A 23,016-nucleotide genomic window follows, 5' to 3' on the forward strand; every position below is an offset into this window, starting at 1 on the left:
CTGAGTGGAGGAAGATTTTGGTCAGTGCGGTCCGGCCGCGGCCGGATGTGCGTTACTAGTCAACACAATAGATTAATATTAATAACCCAATATCGCGATACAGTTTGTCACCTCCACGACACGTATCGGGACGTTTTTGTATCGCGAAATTTCGTGGCACGATATATTGTTACACCCCTAGTCAATATGCATCAGCACTTTACAAACTCTAGCACTTAAGCACTTTAACTTTACGGTCACTTAATTACTTGTTTATCAATTGTAGTGCTGGGCGGTATACCGGTCCATACTGAATACCGGTGTTTATTTTTCTTATGATATGAATTTTTCATATACCGTAATACCGGTGAGTGTACAGTAGCGTACGCAACGTTGGGAACGCCGCACAGCACTACGTTCCGCCGCTGGACAGTGTGTCCCCTACCACTGTATGGACCTGGCGGGGCCGCCAGGCCATCGAGACCCCCCGCCAGGCCTAAAAAAAAAAAAAAAAAAAATCAATGATCATTTACGTTTAGGAGCGCCTCTGCAGCGCTGTTCTGCAACGTGAGTCAACCTGCTTCGTTGCCTAGTAAAGCCTGAATTATGGTTCAGCGTTAAATCGACGTAGAGCCTACGCCGTAGGGTACGCGGTGACGTGCACTGTACGGCCACTTGCTGCGTACCCCACGCCGTAGGATCTGCGTTGGTGTAACGGGGAACCATAAATCAGCCTTAACGATGCGAGTACCGCTGCTGAAAGCGCGGCATATTATTATACATTATGGGATGTATAGAGTTTGTAGCTAGCCAACTATGGCGCCGGCCAAAAAAAGAAAAAATATTGCGGGCGACAGACAACATGATATAAAGAAATGTTTCTGCCAGGTACGTGTGTTTGTGTTTGCATGTGACGCTGCAGGGAAGCATGAAGGAAAACACAGCCCGACGACACCATGCGTCCACGGGGTCCTAGTGCCAGGCACACGTGAGGCCATGCAAACCTGTATTTATACTAGTGTGGACATTAATGTTTTTCTACAATATTTCCTCCTCATGACAGTAAAATAGGCCATTCTAAGCCAATTTACTGCAGCAATTCCTTTCCAAATCATTAGAAAATGTGGTTAACACCCAGTTGTGCATGAAAAAAAAAAATACCGTGATATACCGTGAAACCGATATAATTTTGAAAAATACCGTGATATAAATTTTTGGTCATACCGCCCAACACTATTCAATTGTAACATGTTTTATTGCTTAATGATATTTATCTAGCTCAGTCGTATTTTTAATGTTGTGTTTTGTTGGTATGGATGTCATGTCTCGTCTCCTTTGTCTGTTGGTGTCCGATTCTGTGTCTGGCATTAATTTGCCGGACACAATTTGGACGAATGGTGGAAATTAGCCTCTGGCTACAACCGTGCATATTTATGCTTGTGTTTATTAATATGTACGGTCCCTGTTCAACAAATAAAGCAAATTGAACTGAATTGCAATAGTGATGCACCGATTGTTCGGTAACCGAAATTGTTTGGCCGAAAATGACAAAAAAACACTTTCGGTGTTTGGTGGAATAAGTGGGAAAAAAACTAACAATTAATAACGGCGTCGTAAAATAAGGAAATAGACTGGCCGCTCCGTCCCGTAACGTTACGCACTACATAAATCGTTGGCCAACCAAAAAGTAACCCCATAAGAATTTTACCAACATTCACCAGGAGGTGGAACCAAAACAACATAATGCTGGAAATTAAAATCTGTTCATTATTTTATGTTCAATAAATATTTTCTACCTTGTAATTTTGTAAAAGATTTTTTTCTTTGAAAAGCATGCCTAAATCAAATGTATTTGATTTATGCAATGGTGAAAAAATTGGCAAAATAAATGAAAAACTGTAGAAGAACCATGTTCGGTATTGTTCGGTATTCGGCCAAGTGTTTATCATTATTTTCGGTTTCGGCCACAAATTTTCATTTCGGTGCATCACTAAATTGCAACCTATATTTGAAGTTTTCTGTGCTCTGATGATGATGATGATGAAGGTGACCCAGGTCATTATTATTATTATTATTATTATTATTATTACCTCAGACCCGGGCTAATGGAAACCCACCTCATGGGGGTCCACTCCACAGGGAGGGGGGGGGCAGTGAGCAGGTGAAGCCAGGCAGGTTCAGGTGAAGCTGGTGGGGGGGGTGAACAGTGGGAGGAATACCTGAGAGGACACCACCTCTGTGTAGCTGCTGAGAGTGTCCTCAGAGAACTTAGCAAGCTGGAGCGACAGAAGAGCGGCGTTAAACGGGCTGGGGGGTGGGGGGGTCTCTGCATGACCTGGACTAAAACACTCCTGTCTCAGAACACGGGGGTCCGAGAAACACGGAAACATTCCATGATTGCAACAGTTCAATGGAAACGCCCCCCTTTAAGCTGAAGGAGCTAGCTACAGCTAACTAGTGGTCTGTAGAGGAACTGCAGGTCTAGATCCAGATCCTAGTGGTTGTTAAAGGAACTGCAGGTCTGGATCCAGACCCTACTGCAGGGGTGTCAAACTCATTTTTCTTGGCGGGCCGGATTTGACCAATTTTTTTCTCGCGGGCCGCACACTCAAAATAACAAAAACGGTGCGAAAAAAATGTTTTCTAATTCTTTTTTTTTTACTATTGTTATCTAATCCAATATCAGTTTAGTTAATTTTAAAGGAAATATGCACTTTGTTTACACTTTAATTATGTAAAATATATTTCTTCAGGATCTTTTCTTGAAATTTCTCGTTTTTTTCAAATTATGTAAGATACTTTTAATAACATTTTACAAAGATAAACAGAAACAAGTATTTTTTTTTTTATATTTCGCTTTTTTATAGGAAATTTAATTAAAAGTAAAATCTTTCTTATTACATCCGAGAGTGTTTCTTTGTGATTTAGAGATTTTTCCAGTACAATTAAGTGTATTTATTTTTAAAAATTGGCGCAGATATTTACGCCAGTGTGCCAAAAAAGTCAGCACTTCTTTTTTAACTGTTTTACTTTGTCACGATCCTCGTATTCAAAACTGAAATTCTCCAAATAAATATCTTCTATCATCTTTTTTAGCAGTGATATTTTTCCTGCGAAAATATATAATAGTGGTCATTTAATAAAAATAAACGACCGTCTACAAAGAAATAAAATCAGCAAATGCATTCTAGAAAACTAAAAAAATGTCAAAACTGCTCTATTTGTGGAATAACGATGGATTTGTAGAAGAAATATATTATCAGATATGCTGTGATTCATGGCAATTATTTATGCCTTCCTTTTTAGTAAATTTGACACCCCTGCCCTAGTGGTTGTTAAAGCAACTGCAGGTCTGGATCCAGACCCTAGTGGTCGGTAGAGGAACTGGATCTCCACATCTACGACTACCTGACCGAGCACACGCCACCGGTGCGTGTTTCCGTGTCTCGTGTTTCCGTGTCTCGTGTTTCCGTGTCTCGTGTTTCCGTGTCTCGTGTTTCCGTGTCTCGTGTCTCGTGTTTCCGTGTCCGTGTGTGCGGGTTCGCCTCACCAGACCAGCTGGCGACGCTCGGCTGAACTCGGCCAGGACTCGGGCCTCCCCGAAGGCGTTGACCAGCACCCACATGACGGGGAAGAGCAGGGGCAGGATGGGCAGGACCCCCATCACCTGGAATCACACCAGCAAACACGGACAGGGGTTGGTGCTGGGTAAAAGAAGATTATGACTAAATATCGTCGTCAACGAACCTGAGGGAAAACGAGACGAGACGAAAACGCTGGTCATGTGACGATAACGATTATTAAATATATAATGCAATATTGTAGAGCAGGGGTCGGCAACCCAAAATGTTGAAAGAGCCATATTGGACCAAAAACACAAAAAACAAATATGTCTGGAGCCGCAAAAAATGAAAAGTCTTCAAAAGCCTTAGAATGAAGGGAAGTGGCGAAATGTCGAGAAAAATGTCGAAATGTCGAGAAAAAAGTCAAAATGTCGAGGAAAAAGTCAAAATGTCAAGATTAATGTTGAAGTACAATTTGGAGAAAAAAGTTGAAATGTCGAGAAAAGAGTTAAAACGTCGAAATGTCGAGAAAAAAGTCAAAATTTTGAGAAAAAAGTCAAAATGTCGAGAAAAAAGTCAAAATTTTGAGAAAAAAGTCAAAATGTCGAGAAAAAAGTCAAAATTTTGAGAAAAAAGTCAAAATGTCGAGAAAAAAGTCAAAATTTTGAGATTAATGTTGAAGTACAATTTGGAGAAAAAAGTCGAAATGTTGAGAAAAAAGTCGAAATGTCAAGAAAAGAGTTGAAATGTTGAGAAAAAAGTCGAAATGTCGAGATTAAAAAGTAAAGGACGAAGGAAAAAAAAGAAAAAAGAAAAAAAAGGAAAAACAAATAAAAACAAACAACAAACAAACAAATAAAGAGGAAAGAAAAAGAAGAAGAAAAGGAAAAAAACAGGTCAAACATTTTTGAAAAAGCTCCATGGAGCCACTAGGGCGGCTCTAGAGCCATGGGTTGCCGACCCCTGTTGTAGAGGAATAAAACGATAATAAAATGTAGATTACAAAATAAAAACTCTGCTAAAATGTGTCTTCATTTTCGTTGACCAAAACAAGACGAAATGTTCTACCAAAGATCCTTAATGTCCATGTTTTCAGTAGTTTCTCTGGTTTAATGTCCATGTTTTCAGTAGTTTCTCTGGTTTAATGTCCATGTTTTCAGTAGTTTCTCTGGTTTAATGTCCATGTTTTCAGTAGTTTCTCTGGTTTAATGTCCATGTTTTCAGTAGTTTCTCTGGTTTAATGTCCATGTTTTCAGTAGTTTCCTCTGGTTTAGTTCTGCTGGGTGACGTTAGTCCTCAATCCCAGTCGCTGCAGCAGGAATCAGATCCAGAATCAGCTGCAGAGTTAGAGGCTGATGCCGTTAACGCAGAGCTCTAGTTAACGTACATTAAAAACAACGTTACATAGAGAAACGCAGGGATCTGCTCTGGGGCTGGAGAAGAAGAACAACCATCTTTGGATACACTTTCCTACATAGACGTGGAAAAGAAAACCCAATGTGTCGTCGACAAAGAAAACAACGGGGAGAAATGTGGAAAAATAAATATGTTGTAAACTCAAATTAGTCTTCTGTATCTGGAATGAATGTATTCTTGAGTCTATAACAGGGGTCCGCAACCCGCGGCTCTAGAGCCGCATGTGGCTCTTTAGTGCCGCCCTAGTGGCTCCTGGAGCTTTTTCAAAAATGTTTGACTTTTTTTTTTCCTTCTTTTTTTTTCCTTTTCTTTCTCCTTTTCTCTTTTTCTTTCTTTTTTTCCATTTTTTTTCTTCCTTTTTTCTCTTTTTTTCCTTCCTTTTTCCTTTTTATTTTTAATCTCGAAAACTAAAATGATAGCTCGACCCAAAGACTAGACTGAAACTGAAACAGGCTGACAGAACAACACTAGTTCTGGTGGACCCTGCTGACCCGACCCGGGTGTTTCCGGCGGGATCGTACTGTACCTGCAGCTGGAAGAAGTGGAAGACGGCCGGCGTCAGGCCCGGGGCGTCACAGCAGAACCGGACCGTGTTGACCAGCAGGAACGCCGCCTGCAGGAGGAGAAACGAGTCAGCGCCGGGGCCGCTGTTCTGTCCATTTCTGCTGCTTCGTCGAAAAATGCTACCACCGCATAAACCAATAGCGTCTATCTATCGATTTTTGCTCCCCTATCGAAAAATTCTCCCTAATGGTTTTCTACCTTTTGTAGAGCTACAATTTTACCGTTTTACTCCCTAAACCACTTCCTTGTCTCTTGCCAGGCCGTCATTGTAAATAAGAATGTTCTTAATGACCTGCCTGGTTAAATAAAGGCCAATGACTGAATGAATATCAAATAAAGTGATAGAATCTTTTTTCTTTTTCTCTTTATCGTATAATGTTCACAAAGTTTAATGCAATTCATGTCATGGGTAGTTTATTTTGAAGGACAAATACTCAACATCCCATATTATCAATTTTAAATCCATATTTCAGGGGTAGCATAATTTGATAGTCCAGTAACATCCTATCAAATAATGCTCCCGTCACTTGATGCATTCAGGGCACGGGAAGCATCTAAAATTATCTCTGCTGGTTTGTATACAGGACTGTCTCAGAAAATTTGAATATTGTGATAAAGTTCTTTATTTTCTGTAATGCAATTACAAAAACAAAAATGTCATATATTCTGGATTCATTACAAATCAACTGAAATATTGCAAGCCTTTTATTATTTTAATATTGCTGATTATGGTTTACAGTTTAAGATTAAGATTCCCAGAATATTCAAATTTTTTGAGATAGGATATTTGAGTTTTCTTAAGCTGTAAACCATGATCAGCAATATTAAAATAATAAAAGGCTTGCAATATTTCAGTTGATTTGTAATGAATCCAGAATGTATGACATTTTTGTTTTTTTAATTCCATTACAGAAAATAAAGAACTTTATCACAATATTCTAATTTTCTGAGATAGTCCTGTATATATAAATATACATCTTCTTATTTATTTTGAGGATGTTCCTCTCCGTTAACAGCAGCGTGGACTGAAGGGATGCATAAAATTATGGGCATGGCAATCAAACTTTGAAAATCGACTCATGCGCAGAACCAGAAAGTAGCAGATCTGGACGGGCAGCATGGATGGACAGAACACTGGGCCCGGGTCCGGGGCCGGGACTCACCACGACGACGGGGCAGACCATCTTGGTGATGAGCGACTGCACGTGGAAGCGCTCGTTGTCGAGAACGGTGACGGGCCGGGACAGCGCCAGGTCCAGACTGTTCCTGTGGGAGACAGACGTCAGTGATCCGTGGGGCTACAGCAGAAGCTACAGCAGAAGCTACAGCAGCAGCAGCGGCGGCGGAGCTCCGCCCACCTGACCGGCTCCAGCACCGGGGTCCGGACCACCCGGAACAGCCGGTGCTGCTGGGGGCTCTGGGGGCTTCTCTTCTCATTGGCCCGCGGGGAGGGAGGGGGGGAGAACGGGGGGAACAGGTCTCCTGGTTCCAAAACGATGTGCTCGTCGCTCTGAGGAGGGAGGGATGGAGTTACCATGACAACACCAGATTTAACTTGTAAGACGTTTACTGAAACCAGCTAACTTTAACTTGACTAACATTAGACGTTTACTGAAACAGCTGAAGGGAGAAAAATACATTTTGTGTCCTGAAATGCCCTGGATTCCCAAAACACAGCTTTAATCAGCCATGCACCTGCTGTTTATTATAACAAATGTAAACTGTGAGAGAGGAGCTAGTTCACACGGGATTTTGCTCCCATGTGAGGCAAGACTTATTTTGAGAACTTGCGGGCGGGGGGAGGTGAATGGGCCCTTTCCCCCCCCTCCGCAAGGTGCAGAGTAAAAAGGTATAAAGACGCGACAGCCGGAAGTCCGGATTAGAGTCAGCTGCGGGTCTAGTGCACGGATGCCCAGCGGGTTTTTTTGGCCTACTCTGTCAGGACTGTTCCGCTCTCCAGTCTCTTGTGTCGAGGTAAGAGTATAAGGCCTTGGCCCTGTGTAATTGTGTGTGCGTAATATTGCTCTGCCCTTTGTGGGGGATAACTTGACACCTTGTCCTAGCAAAAAGAGTAATTGTGTGTGTGTCTTCTATGCAAATGCTTGCTTTTGTGGCTGGTCATAAAGGTTCACATATCATTATAGCAAAAGCGAGTGTGTGTGTGTGATTCATTTTGGTGCAGCCGACCACTTGTCGAACCTTAAAGTGAGATTTCTCCCAAAACACCAGCTAACTTTAAATTGACTAACATAAGACGTTTACTGAAACCAGCTAACGTTAACTAGACTAACATGAGGAGTTTACTGAAACCAGCTAACGTTAACTAGATTAACATGAGGAGTTTACTGAAACCAGCTAACGTTAACTAGACTAACATAAGACGTTTACTGAAACCAGCTAACGTTAACTAGACTAACATGAGGAGTTTACTGAAACCAGCTAACGTTAACTAGACTAACATGAGGGGTTTACTGAAACCAGCTAACGTTAACTAGATTAACATGAGGAGTTTACTGAAACCAGCTAACGTTAACTAGACTAACATAAGACGTTTACTGAAACCAGCTAACGTTAACTAGACTAACATGAGGAGTTTACTGAAACCAGCTAACGTTAACTTGACTAACATTAGACGTTTACTGAAACCAGCTAACGTTAACTTGACTAACATTAGACGTTTACTGAAACCAGCTAACGTTAACTAGACTAACATAAGACGTTTACTGAAACCAGCTAACGTTAACTAGACTAACATAAGACGTTTACTGAAACCAGCTAACGTTAACTAGACTAACATGAGGAGTTTACTGAAACCAGCTAACGTTAACTTGCTAACATAAGACGTTTACTGAAACCAGCTAACCTTAACTAGACTAACATGAGGAGTTTACTGAAACCAGCTAACGTTAACTAGACTAACATAAGACGTTTACTGAAACCAGCTAACGTTAACTTGCTAACATAAGACGTTTACTGAAACCAGCTAACGTTAACTAGACTAACATGAGGAGTTTACTGAAACCAGCTAACGTTAACTAGACTAACATGAGGAGTTTACTGAAACCAGCTAACGTTAACTTGCTAACATAAGACGTTTACTGAAACCAGCTAACGTTAACTAGACTAACATGAGGAGTTTACTGAAACCAGCTAACGTTAACTTGCTAACATAAGACGTTTACTGAAACCAGCTAACGTTAACTAGACTAACATGAGGAGTTTACTGAAACCAGCTAACGTTAACTAGACTAACATGAGGAGTTTACTGAAACCAGCTAACGTTAACTTGCTAACATAAGACGTTTACTGAAACCAGCTAACGTTAACTAGACTAACATGAGGAGTTTACTGAAACCAGCTAACGTTAACTAGATTAACATGAGGAGTTTACTGAAACCAGCTAACGTTAACTAGATTAACATGAGGAGTTTACTGAAACCAGCTAACGTTAACTAGATTAACATGAGGAGTTTACTGAAACCAGCTAACATTAACTTCCGGACCGCGTCCTCTCACCTTGATGCCCCTGAGGGACACGAAGGCCTCCTGTCCGGGTCTCAGTGCGATGATGTCTCCCTCCACCAGCAGGCTGACGGGCAGGTTGACCAGCAGACCGTCCCGGTAGGTCCAGTGCAGCGCCCAGGACGGGGACACGGGGGTGTACAGGTCGGGGTAGAGGGACGGGGGCCAGGGCACCTCGTCCACGCAGCCCGACAGGTAGTCTGGACCAGAGGGGAGAGACGGCACCGGGTCAGGTAACTACGGCCTCGGGTCTCAGGACGCTGGAGAGGGAAGTCACCGACTACGTTTACATGCAGTCAAAATTCGGGTTATTGCTAATATTCCGTTTACTGAAACATTCGGAATATTCTGTTTCCATGCGTGAGCAAACAGGGTTCTCCCCGTATACATGGTGATTAATCATTCGGGATATCTGGATCAAACCAGCGACACACGGAGAACGTCATGACGCAATTACCGTCATTTCTGCTTCTTCTTCCTGTATCCAAATTCAAAACAAATGCTGCTTCGCGCAACTTTTCGTTCACCTTCTTATAAATCTCGCTAACCCGGTACTTTCTACCGTCTACAAATGCAGAAATGTTCATATCCTTCATTACATTTATGAAGTGATTAGTCTCCTCCTGGTCTTGTGTTTCTCCGTGTTTATAAGAACTTCCTGGACTCCAGGATTCCTTGTGAACAGAACATGAGCAGAAAACAGATTCCTGTTCCGTTTGATGGGGATATTCCGTTTGGCGTTTACATGACCCAATATTCAGGTTTTAAAAGGAGTAACCCAGGGGTCATAGTCAGGTTTTTAAAAACCCGAATATGAGCAAATTCGGGTTATTCAAAGGGGTTATTGGTGTTTCGGGTTATTGCCAATATTCGGGTTTTAAAAGGGTTATTGACTGTATGGAAACGCAGTCACTGCTTCCAGGACCACTGGGGGGAAAAGTGTACGGAAGAGTGTTGCACCTGAGGACAGATATATCTCCATGGATACAAGACCATGCAGATGAAATGCATTCAGGCGGCCGAAAGATGAACAGGAGACTGCTGAAGATACTAGATCAGCTGAGAAAGAATTACCCCGAAAAACATGAACAATTATTCCTAAAAGCAGGGCCAAAAAAAATGTAATACTGCGAAAAACAAAAAATTATAGTAAAAAACAAAGCTTTTTTTTCCCCAAGTGAATGGAATACGCTTCTGTAAAAATGAAGACGTGCACTCGATGGTGTTTTAGTAGTGATTTCAGTTTTGGAGGTCAACGATCACAAAAACAAAACAAGTAAGAATTGTACAATCATTATTCTTGCAAATCTTTAGCAAACCTGCTGGTTTTTGTATTAAACAATTAATAATATTGATTCTATTAAATGAACAAAGTAATTCACCCCTGGTTAACATCATGGGGGGGTTTATGGGTCACACCTCCCGGATTTACAAAAACCTTTTTTTTTGTCTTTTAAGTCGTCTAGTCAAAGTTATGATTTATTTTTTATTTTTTATTAACAATTTACTGTCGGTTTACTACGGTGTCCCGCAGGGTTCAGTGCTAGGGCCACTCCTGCTCAGTTCATGCATGCAACCCTCTGGAAACGTCCAGAATCACGGCATCAATGTTTGTTGCTATGCTACGAAGGTGTAACAGAGCAGTTCACCAAACCTCAGTCTTCAGGACACTAAAGCCTGAAGCTCTACAAACATTTAACTTCTGATGCAACATGCCCCTTTTCCACCAAACTGAGTCTGGAACCGGGCTTTCTGTTTTCTACAGACAAAGAACTGGCTCCAGGCCAGAAAAACTGGTTCTCAGCTGGTTCACAAGTTGAACGAGTTGTGAACCAGCACCAGTAATGGCTCAGAACCAGCAGAGGAACCATTTTGGTGGAAAAGGGGTACCAGAGTTTATGGTTTGGTCCCAGACACCTCGGGACCAGATCAGCTGATGTTGGTGTCAACCATCGGCCGCCCCGGCAGGAAGCCACCGTGGAGCGGGTCCTGCACGCCACTCACCGCTCAGCTGGGTGATGATGCCTCGGAGGCGGCTCACCATCTCCGTCCTCTTCAGCCTCTCCTGCCGGCCGACCAGCAGCAGGTTGAGCACGAAGAGGAGCAGCAGAGCAGCGGCGTTCAACAACTCGATCCCCGAGCTGTGGAGGGAAACACCGACGCCACGTGAGAGGAGACGCACCACCGCCGGGAGGACCGGTCACTCTGAACGTCCTGAGCTACCGATCCCCACGACGGTTCCTGGAACGGCTCTCCGGACATGATACCCGGGTACTCCTACCTGCCCACTGGCTGGCTGCCATGGCAACAGAGGAGTCCCAGCACCACCAGCAGCGTGAGGGCGGCTCCCGGCCAGTGGAGACAGGAGTGGCGGTTGCCATGGTGAACGAAGCTGCTCGCCCAACGCTCCTGTTGAAACACAGTGATGTCAGAGGTGTCAAGTGTTGTGCTAGTTACTAAAAAGTAGTAACTAGTTACCGTTGCTAGTTACTTCATTAAAAAGTAACTCAGTTAGTAACTCAATTACTTAGACCAAAAAGTAATGCTTTACTATGAAAAGTAACTTTTTATGCCCCTCTAGCCTTCATTTCAGCAGGTACTGTATGGATTTACATTGTGCATCGTGTTCTGCATTCTGATTGGCTAAACAGTCTCCCCGCTTCTTCACTTCCCGTGTCAATAACGTTGGTCGCTTAGCAACAAGCTGAGAACGGCCAATGAGCTTCAGCAGCAGCTGAAGAGCGGGAGCCTTTGATGAATCGTTCATTACAGTCTCAGATATAATCCATGGTGTCGATTTATAAGAATCTTTTTGCCCAGAAGAAAAAAGAGCGACAACACCGACCCATAATTATGTTCTTCTCTCGAAAAAACCCACGCAATTTGAAGCCTTCTATAATAATTGTAAAAAAAAAAAACTTTGTAGATTTCACTTATCACGGGTTCTTTTTGGAACGTTAACCCCCACGAAAAACGAGGGATTACTGTAATGACAAAATCTCCACGTTGCGAAACTCGCCTTCTTTTGGCTCATGACCGTCATGTTTTTGAATAAACACACACTGCGTTTCCTCCGGTCTCAAAGTGTGTGGGGAAAAAAAGCTTCACTGTAGCCAGAAATAACAGAGTACCACACCGTTTGGTAGCGGTAATTGCGTTACTGAATTAAAAAAGTAATGCGTTAGAGTATTAACGCCAATTCACTCTGCACGTAATCTGCTGCCATTTACACGCACCACCAGCTGAAAAATAGCAGATCTACAAATTTATAGCGCAGCACTCTGCCCTGAGTGCAGCGATATGAGCTTGTACTTCTGTCATTTTACGTTTTATTTTTATGCTTTTATTTGGAAGAGCACCGTTTTTCCTCTGTTACTTCTGTTATTGACGAAGCTTAACTTCCTGTTCCCGTCCGAGTGTAGCAGCATGCTAACGCTGCTCCAGAGTTGGTAAAATATGCAAGCAAATGATTAACTTGTCATATTTTGTGTTGAAACTTATGAAAAGTTATTTTATTGTGGTTTATTGTGGTTCCCGTTCGTTAAAACAAACGGGAAAACTGTAATTATTTTAATTTTAAAAAAATTTAAAAACTAATTCTTAACGGTTTAATTCATGTGAAAATGTATTTTTTGAGTTTATTAAATATTCTTTATGTTGTTAAAAATGTGAACATAATTCATCTTCACTATTCGTGGAAATAATATGTATTGTGGGATTTGTATTATTTTGTCCATGTACATATAGTTTTCACGGTGCCAGGCGAAAGGAGGAGAGAATAAAGTTGCACCAGTCGAAGCTCTGTGCATCTTGTGTGATTAATCCAAGCGGGCCGCTACGGTGCGTGCACCCCTTGTGGTGCACAAAGGCCATATATGGGTCGTGTGACATGAAATGGGTATTTGTATTTTTTCACAGTTTTAACTCAAATCTTTGATTCTGTGAGGGTATCTGGAAAAAAAATTCAGATTAAGGGTGATGGCCAAATGCAGATAATACTGGGGTCCTTGACATGCCAGTTTGAGATCTAAATATGTTAATAATAATAATCGTTATTGAATGCACTGTATTTTTTATTTGTTGCATTGATTGACTGAATGTGCCTATATTTTCAACACTGTGCTTAGTCATATGTTTTACACTATGCAATAGGTTTTCATACAAAACTTTGTATTTTTTTCTTTATCCTTTTGAAAAAAAAAAAAGTCTGACAGATCACCTGTTTTGGCGTATTTATTACAAGGTGGTGGTGGTGTGTGAGGAGGTATATGTGAGGGGGTGTGTGTGGTGGTGGTGTGTGAGGAGGTATATGTGAGGGGGTGTGTGTGAGGGTGTGTGTGTGAGGAGGTATATGTGAGGGGGTGTGTGTGAGGAGGTATATGTGAGGGGGTGTGTGTGAGGGGGTATATGTGAGGGGGTGTGGTCCAACTTTCTAATTGCGGGGTAAAGGGGAGGTAATTATCAGACGTTTTGCCAATTGTTCAAATTTTATAATTCTAATCTACAATTACCAGGTAATATTATGGAAACAACACACGCTTTCTTTTACAGTCCAGTTTCATTTTACTTAATGGGTAAATATCAGGTAATTATTTCTGTACTTAATGAGGAAGTACCAGGTATTATTATGAAAACAACACACGCTTTCTTTTACAGTCCAGTTTCACTTTAATTACTGAGTAAAAGCCAGGTAAACATTTCTGTACTTATTGGGTAAATACTTAGGAAATAGAATTACTGGGCAAGTAACTACAAGGTAAGTACCTGCCAATTGCCAGGTAAAACATGGTAACTATCAGGTTAATTACAAGGTCAATAGAGTCATTTACACCCTCGGGGGTACCTGCACCAATCCATTGATAATACATAAATCAATAATGAATGGGTAAATACCCGGTAATTATCCATGAAATGTATAGTAAATACAAGGTAACTACATGGTCATTGAAGTGTAATTAGCTGGTGACTACCTCAAATATAGGTTATCATTTCCTGGTAGTTTGCAGAAAAATACTTAGTAATTACCTGGTACTCCCCCGGTCTTGCCCGGTCCTGGCCGGTGAGCAGGTGAAAGCAGGTGAAAACATTTGCCAATCAGTGTGTGTGTATATATCCGAGTCAGCCTGGGGTCACTTCCTCTTCCTGCATCCACTTGGTGATCAACACTGGGCTGGTGCAACGTGGGCAGACGGCGACCTTAATAGCACTTTGAAGGCACTTTAAAATGCTAAATATGCAGCTATCAGCGGTGAGCTACTTCTCTTATTTTTGACTCTGAAGTCATACAATGTCTTGTTGAGCTGAACTCAAGCTTTTAAAGGTGCTAACGACTCGCTAACGACCTGCTAGCATAAACAGTTAGCAGTTAGCATTAGCATATGAAAGCTCATTGAAAAGATTTCATTATTTGATTTTGCTTTATTTAAAGCCATTGTAACAGCACTTATAGTGGTTTTACCTATGACATTTGGGTAAATGTTGATGCCATTTTTGAGAATTTAAGAAAAAAAATGTTGTACAACTAATGAACTTTGATTTTGATTTAAGAGATATTGATTACTCTCTTCTGACCTGTTTCAGGTCAGGTTTTTTTAGTTTAACCCTTTTGGATTTGGACAAAGAATCCCTCTACGATCTTTGATGGCGAACTACCTTGGACTCAGTTAAACCTCCACAACTGGTGGTAGGATCAACCTTCTTTTTTTTTTTTGGAACTGAATGAAGATTACTCTTGTTCGTTGATTCTCTGGACAAAAGGACTTTAAAAAAAAGGAACTCTAAGGAAGAGAACGTTCCAATCTCAGACATTGAGATTTGTGTGTTTACTTTGATTTTGTTTTTTATTTTGTGAATTTCAAATAAAAATCATTATTTTCAAACTTAAGTTGTGTCTGTGGTTTTCATAAAAATTGGACTCCTCATTGAACCTTTGTTACACTAGCTCTGGTGTGTTGACGTGCTGGTACCTGTGCGGAGGCCTTGCGGCGTGCCGTCCTCTGGTGCTGGTCCAGCAGGACGCCGAGCTGGTCCCTGAGCTTCAGCAGCGCCTGGGCGGTGGTCAGTCCCACCCCGTCGTCCTCCTGCACAGACACGCCGCCGTCAGAGGGGAACATGTCCACCGCCTCACAGCAGAGCTACTTCATCGTGACCCTTGAGCAGGTTCCTGAGGCCCGGCCCGGCCCGGCCCCCACGTCCACATCCTGGTTCCTGTCCGTTGGCCCCGTCCACTACGCCCCAGCGAGCACACCGGTGGACCTCGTCCTCCCCGCCGTCCACCCACTCTGTTACTGGTTACCGACCTTAACCCTTGTACTGTCTTTGGGTCAAAATGACCCAATTCTTCTTTCCTTCTTTCCTCCTGCTCTCTCCTTCCTTCTTCCTTTCCTCTTTTCCTCCTTTTTACCCTTCTTTACTCCTTTTTCTTCCTACCTCCCTTTCATCATTTGTTCCTTTTTTACCTTCTTTGCTCTTCCTTCCTTCTTTCCTTATTTTCCCCATTCCTTCCCCCCTCATTTCCTTTTTCCCTTCTTTGCTTCCTTTCTCCCTTCCTTCCATCTTTTCTCCCTCCTTCCATCTTTTCTCCCTTCCTTACTCCCTTTCCTACTTCCTTCCTTCTTTCCATCTTTCCTCCCTTCCTTACCCCCTTTCCTACTTCCTTACCCCCTTTCCTACTTCCTTCCTTTCTCCCTTCCTTCCATCTTTTCTCCCTTCCTTCCTCCCTTTCCTACTTCCTTCCTTCCATCTTTTCTCCCTTCCTTACTCCCTTTCCTACTTCCTTCCTTCTTTCCTTCCTTCCATCTTTTCTCCCTTCCTTCTTTTCTCCCTTCTTTCCTTCCTTCCATCTTTTCTCCCTTCCTTACTCCCTTTCCTACTTCCTTCCTTCCATCTTTTCTCCCTTCTTTCCTTCCTTCCATCTTTTCTCCCTTCCTTACTCCCTTTCCTACTTCCTTGCTTCCTTTCTCCCTTCCTTCCATCTTTTCTCCCTTCCTTACTCCCTTTCCTACTTCCTTCCTTCTTTCCATCTTTTCTCCCTTCCTTACTCCCTTTCCTACTTCCTTCCTTCCTTTCTCCGTTCTTTCCTCCCTTCCTTACCCCCTTTCCTACTTCCTTCCTCCCTTTCCTACTTCCTTCCTTCCATCTTTTCTCCCTTCCTTCCTCCTTTCTTCCTTCTTTCCTTCCTTCCATCTTTTCTCCCTTCCTTCCTTCCTTCCATCTTTTCTCCTTTCTTACTTACTTCCTTCTTTCCTTCCTTCCATTTTTTCTTCCTTCCTTTCTCCCTTCCTTCCATCTTTTCTCCCTTCCTTCCTTCCTTCTTTCCTTCTTTTCTCCTTTCTTCATTACTTCCTTCTTTTCTCCCTTCACCCTCCCTTGACCCAAAGACAGCACAAGGGTTAAGCGGACCTGTTGCTGCCAGTCCCGTCGCCATGGCAACAGAGACACGGAGGACTGGACCTCACGTGGGGATGGATGCGGGAGTGTCTGCTCCCATGTCAATCATCAAGCTCCGCCCCCGTCCTCCCTAAGACACGCCCACCAGCGCCAGCACGCAGAAACATGACCAAATATGAGGTTTCTGGACCGCCGTCCTCCGCTCTCCGGATATAAATATCCTCCGTTACCAAGACAACCGGCCGGGAGGAAGTGTATTACTAAACAAATGGTCTCTTGGGGCTTTTTCAGACCCAGAACCACAAAGAAGACCGACTTCTGAATCCTAGTGGTCTGTAGAGGACCTGCAGGTCTGGATCTGGACCCTAGTGGTCTGTAGAGGACCTGCAGGTCTGGATCTGGACCCTAGTGGTCTGTAGAAATGTCGAGAAAAAAGAGGAAAAAAATAGAAAAAAAGAGGAAAAAAAGAGGGAAAAAAGAAGAAAAAAAGGAAAAAAAGGACAAAAGAGGACAAAATAGGAAAAAAAAGAGAAAAAAAATAGGAAAAAAATAGAAAAAAGAGGACAAAAAGGGAAAGAGGAAAAAAGTGGAAAAAAGAAGAAAAAAAAGAGGGAAAAAAAGGACAAAAGAGGAAAAAAAGAGGAAAAAAAGAGAAAAAAAAGAGGGAAAAAAGAGAAAAAAAGGACCTGCAGGTCTGGATCTGGACCCTAGTGGTCTGTAGAGGACCTGCAGGTCTGGATCTGGACCCTGGTGGTCTGTAGAAATGTCGAGAAAAAAGAGGAAAAAAAGAGAAAAAAGAGGAAAAAAAGAGGGAAAAAAGAGGGAAAAAAGAGGGAAAAAGGACCTGCAGGTCTGGATCTGGACCCTGGTGGTCTGTAGAAATGTCGAGAAAAAAGAGGAAAAAAAGAGAAAAAAGAGGAAAAAAAGAGGGAAAAAAGAGGGAAAAAAGAGGGAAAAAGGACCTGCAGGTCTGGATCTGGACCCTGGTGGTCTGTAGAAATGTCGAGAAAAAAGAGGAAAAAAATAGAAAAAAAGAGAAAAAAAAAGAGGAAAAAAAGAAGAAAAAAAGGAAAAAAAGGACAAAATAGGGAAAAAAAAGGAAAAAAAATAGGAAAAAAATAGAAAAAAAGAGGACAAAAAGGGAAAAAAGTGGAAAAAAGAAGGAAAAAAGAGGGAAAAAAAGGACAAAAGAGGAAAAAAAGAGGAAAAAAAATAGAAAAAAAAGAGGAAAAAAAATAGAAAAAAAAGAGGAAAAAGAGGAAAAAAAGGAAAAAAGAGGAAAAAAAGAGAAAAAAAGGACCTGCAGGTCTGGATCTGGACCCTAGTGGTCTGTAGAGGACCTGCAGGTCTGATCTGGACCCTAGTGGTCTGTAGAGGACCTGCAGGTCTGGATCTGGTCCCACCAGTACGTTGCTCTGGCGTCAGAAGCCCGACTGACGGTTCTGATCCACATTCTTCCCAAACTAAACAAACATTAAACCACTCGGTGACCTCTGACCCCTGGAGCCGCCACTTCCTGTCCTCTCTGCAGAGTTAACCATCACCGACGGAAACGTCTCCACGTGCACTACGAGACACGAGCACGTGTCGACCTTGACGGAGGACAGAAATGTGAAGGAGAAACCACAGAGATGAATGTGATCCGGGTTGAACCGGGACGGAAACATCCGGTCCTTCCCAGAAACTCCTGCGGGGAATTCTTCTGGGAAACTTTTCCAGTTTTCCAAACAATCTGATACGCCTCGTTAAAAACTAACATTCACTATTTAAAAAAAAAAAAGTCCATGACCTCCTCTTCTGGAGCTCAGACCCGTTTGGATTCATGAGAGAAAACCAGAACACTGGAGAAACCTCCATTTAGGAACATTTGACCGTTTACATGGACCGAGGTCCAGTTTGCTCCAGTTTGGAGGGGTTAAGTGGGAGAGAGGAGGATGATGGCTAAGCTGTCATCCATGATGGAGAAGGACTCCCACCCCATCAGAGCGCAGGAGAGCTCATTCAGCGACAGACCTAAATGTGAGAAGGAGCTACAGAAGGTCCTTCCTCCCTGCAGCTGTGAGACTACACAACTATTTTTTTTTTTTTTTTGTGTGTATGTTTGTCTTTGGTTAGTTCTGTTTGTTCGTTTTACCTTAAAAAATATAAATATACGCAGGTTTTGTTTCTTTCAACATTACACAACTATAGGGCAACAGCTATGTTTTGACATGCTGATGTTTTTCTTTCTCCCTGACAATAATTGTAAACCAATTGTACATCAGCTGTGTAATGTAAGATGTGAGAATAATAATAATAAAGAAAATTAAAAAAAAAAAAAAAAAAAAAAACTACTAGGGCTGTTCGATTAATCGATTTTAAATCGTAATCGCGATTATGTAATTAGAACGATGTTAAAACGTAAAACTCGTAAAATCGATTTTTCACTTTTTTTTTTTTTTTTTTTTTTTAACCTTGTCTGCACACATATTAATGATTGATGGAAATACCTCTCAATACCTGCGACAAGTGCCCCATGGGAGAGGCTCTTTAGTGTAGGAGGGGGCGTTGTAACCATGGTGATATACTAACATGCCACCGGTAGACCGGCTCGTGTTCCTTGCAAAAAACTTGCAAATGTGAACAGCAAATGTAATGAGTGACATTACACACCTCTACCTCCTTCATGGGTTGATTATTATTTAGCATGCAAAGACCCAGTTTAGTTTAATTAGAAAATGTCTTGTTTTATTTAGTTGGAAATATAACTTACTGTATGTTTGCAAGTGCTGATTTGCTGATTTTTTTTTTCAGAGATAAAACTTCTATATTTTATTATATTTTTTAAAACTTTTTTTCAACTTATTTTACAGAGTTTTGCACTTTATTCATTAATTTTTGGTTTAATAAGAGCAAAGTTTGCACTTAAAGCCCAATGGGGCAAATGTTCAATAAAAAAACAGCATATTTGAAATCATTTCTTTGCCTTTTGTCAATTCACAAAATAATCGTAATCGTAATCGAAAATCGGATTTTGAGAGAAAAAAAAAAAATCGAGATTTTATTTTTGGGCAAAATCGAACAGCCCTAATACATACTAGAATATAATGTGCAATATCATTCACTGCAACGTGCAATAGGTAAATATCCGTCTGTAAATATCAGTCTGTTATTTTATATACCAGTATTTTTATTAGGGCCTGAGCACTGAAGGTGCGAGGACCCTATTGTATCTGTGATGTTTATTATGGGCATGCCAAGTAGTGGCATTATAATAATAATAATACTACTACTACTACTACTACAGGGTGTCTACAGGTTTGACCGAGGTAAATTTAATCCTTTTTAATACCATTTTCAAACCAAATTTAAGACCAAAAGTGACCAAAAGTCACTAAGAAATCCAGCGCTGAGGTCGAGGTTGCCAGATCTGACAGGTTCCAGCCCAGACGTGGTGTAAACTCGCCGAAATAATGAAAAACCAGCTCATCATACATTCTCTATGTTAAACCCGTCAATTATTAAACGCTGAATAGATTTCAAGCTTCACAACACCACTAAATAGCTAAATAAAAGTTCAGGCTCCAGAAAAAGACTACAATTGAATTGAGTAGATTAAAGCTAATCAAATATCATTGAGTTTATTGTGTAAGTTTCTACTTTTCACTAGCATAATGGAAACTTTTTAATTAATAATTTATCTTAAATATTTAGTAAAAACCAGGAAAAGCAGCCCAAACATATATTTTTCAGCCCTGAAACTTGCCCAACCTGGCAACACAGATTTAGAACCTCCGCAGGAGATTCTCCTCAAAACGATGAAATAAACTTTTTAATGATGACTGGATTCATTCCCTCTAAAATTAAAACCCTTGGATTGGGATTTAAGACAAATTAAGACATTTAAAGGCCTTATTTTAGTTAAAATTGATTTTTAGACTTTTTAAGGACCCGCAGCCATCCTGTAATAATAATAATAATGATATATAAATAATATATAATTCTAATGAACTAAATAGGTAAGGCCTACAGTCAGGAAAAAGGAGGAGGGTCGGAATTGTGACAAAAAATAAAATAATCAAAAAAAGAAGATAATTTCTAAACATATGTAGTGTTTTTTTTCAAAATCAAACTAATGAGAAGCAACAAAAAAAAAAAACAGAAGTGTTTGTGTGAAACTTCCTCCGTTGCACTGAAACACCCGTAAATCAAGCAGGAAACGAGGAAACTGCCCTCTACCAGGCTCACCTGTTTCTTATCCAGTGTCTCCATGGCAACCGGAGGCCGTCCACATGCTCCGGTCCTCGCAGGCCCAACCCGCCCAGCGCCGCCTCAGTCCGGTCGCTCCGCCGCCGAGGCCCCGAGACCGGCGAGTCCAGCGGATCCTCCCCGTCCAGGAAAGCCCTCTGCCAGCGTGGAACCGCACCGGGACCGTACCGGGACCGGAGGGAGGGGGTGGGTCCTCACGGGCCTGCGGACAGCAGCGTTTGTATTCAGCCAAGGGGGTTAGGGTTAGAGAACAAAGCCCCCGCTGGACTCCCGAGTCAGCAGTCTGCTGCCCCAAACCCCCCCAATCCCCCCCAATCCCCCCCAATCCCAACTATTCTCTTGTGGTGCGTCCGAAATGCCACACTAAACAGTATATACTCAGAAAGTATACTTTAGTTCGGCCGTCTTTTGAGTAAATATCAGTAGTGTGCATTAATTAGGACGTACTACTCAGAGACACACGGCACTTCCTGCCGTTGGGAGGGGGAGTTGTTACCATGGTAACAACTCCTTTCACAACAGCAGTATTATTATATACGAATATTATAATATTATATAATAATATTATTATAATTATGACATATACGTATCACTTAGCAACCAAACACCGCTGCATTGCATTGTGGGAAGTTTCTGCTTAGCTAGTGTCCATCAATCCACACTAACACATTTCTCCAGAATGAGTATGGATAGTACATACTATTGTGTACGTACTAATGTTTCGGACGCACTAAAAAATCTCACATACCGTTTTTGTTACCCATTATGTAAATGTACTTTATTTATATAGCAGTTAGTTTTTCTTCCAGTAGACGTAACTTCCGGTCCCCCCCCTATCCAATCAGAACCTTCCCAACCCCCAGACCTGGAGAGGAATTGGATAAAGCCGATCAAACGTGTTTTCCATGTAAACCTTAATTCAGAATTACTATTTCCATGTAAACTCGAAGGAAAATAGTTTAATTCGGAATTATTAATTCCGAATAAAAAAACATCATGTAACGGTAATTTTTATTTCTGAAAACTGATTTTAAATCTATGAAAACCTGTCTGGGATATTTTTCCTCACCATCATTTTAATTTGTGATCTAGAACCTTTAAAGTACTTTATTTATCATTCTTTATGATTTAAAAAGATAAGACAGTCTCTTAACTGTTGATAAAGGTCATTAAGGTAGAACTAGTTAGACTAGTTAGAAATAAGGCGGAAGACAGAAGAAGAGAGGGAGGAGCCGGGTCACGGCAGGTCTAGTGCTGAGTCATCGTTCAGTCGTCTGGGAGGTGTTTAATGTAAATAAATGACTCGACAAGTTCTCTGTTAGGAGAGTTAATGATTACTGCCTGGATGTGGTCTGGACCTGGGGCCTCATTTATAAAAGAGTGCGTAGGAGTCATACAAAAAGTGTACGTGTGCTAGGAATGGGCGATATTTTACCGTTCACGATATACCGTCAAAAAAATTCCCCACATTAAGAATTTGTCATCTCGCGGTAAAAGGCGGATCTGAGAGCGAGGAGCTCGTTGTTAAACGAGGCTCCGGCTCCGTTATCTGGAACTGGTTTGGATTTAAAAAGAGTGACGAGGAGCAAACATAATTTATTATGTGCAGAGTTTGCAAAAACAGAAGGAAATGGTTGTTACATTTTGATATAACGTTTGACTATTACGAAAAAAAATTGCAATAGTATCTAATTTGTGGCATGTTTCAACCACAGGTTAATTTGCACATTTTATTTATATTAGAAGAGATCATCACTGATTGGATTTTATTTTCAGTGAACTTTTATTTATTTGTCCTGGGTCTTTATTTATCAGGTTGTATTTTTTTTCTACTTTGTGATTTTATAAGCTAAGAAAACTTGAAGGACAGTGGTACTTTTGCTGTTTGCACTGTTATCCCACTGTTTAAGCCATGCAGTTTGAATAATTGTTGAATCTGTTCTTACATTTCAAACTTGTTTCATTTGAGTCATTCCAGTTTTGCAGTACAGGTGTACTAATTTAATTGTTTTTTATCAATTCAATTTAATTGGTGTAGTTTAATAGCATTTAGTATTCTTTTAGAGCAGTGTTTTGGGGGCTCCAAAGACTGAATGTGGTGATAGATTTATAGTTAAAAAGGTGGAGTTGAATTGGTATTTTTTTTATCGTCATCGGGATAAATGCCAGAAATTATTGTGATACATTTTTTAGTCCATACCGCCCATCCCTAACGTGTGCTCAAAAGCCAAAAATGGCGTGCACACAAAAAGTCCTGATTTATAAAACCGTGTCCACGCACATCTGCACGCAATGTTCTCTTTATAAATCACAGTCCAGCTGGAAGGTTGCGCAC

The 23,016-nt window shown here is 41.3% G+C and overlaps 1 protein-coding gene across 4 annotated transcripts in view; it reads right to left on the reverse strand.

The window, feature by feature from the left end:
* Positions 1 to 23,016, reverse strand: part of LOC133419305 (transmembrane protein 94-like) — a 70,998-nt gene that overhangs the window by 45,671 nt on the left and 2,311 nt on the right. For 3 of the 4 annotated variants that reach the window (XM_061708395.1, XM_061708396.1, XM_061708398.1), the window contains exons 2-11: positions 20,661 to 20,883; positions 15,011 to 15,124; positions 11,326 to 11,453; positions 11,049 to 11,185; positions 9,039 to 9,244; positions 6,881 to 7,032; positions 6,686 to 6,788; positions 5,485 to 5,571; positions 3,530 to 3,646; positions 2,199 to 2,255 (exon numbers count right to left, since the gene is read on the reverse strand). In XM_061708395.1, the coding sequence (XP_061564379.1) occupies positions 2,199 to 2,255; positions 3,530 to 3,646; positions 5,485 to 5,571; positions 6,686 to 6,788; positions 6,881 to 7,032; positions 9,039 to 9,244; positions 11,049 to 11,185; positions 11,326 to 11,453; positions 15,011 to 15,124; positions 20,661 to 20,684 (1,125 nt within the window). In that variant the 5' untranslated portion in view covers positions 20,685 to 20,883. The remainder of the gene's footprint in view (positions 1 to 2,198; positions 2,256 to 3,529; positions 3,647 to 5,484; positions 5,572 to 6,685; positions 6,789 to 6,880; positions 7,033 to 9,038; positions 9,245 to 11,048; positions 11,186 to 11,325; positions 11,454 to 15,010; positions 15,125 to 20,660; positions 20,884 to 23,016) is intronic. The other variant, XM_061708397.1, reaches the window with a different exon arrangement.

Source organism: Cololabis saira, chromosome 19 (assembly GCF_033807715.1).
Source record: "Cololabis saira isolate AMF1-May2022 chromosome 19, fColSai1.1, whole genome shotgun sequence".
In the NCBI taxonomy this organism is placed as follows: domain Eukaryota; kingdom Metazoa; phylum Chordata; class Actinopteri; order Beloniformes; family Belonidae; genus Cololabis; species Cololabis saira.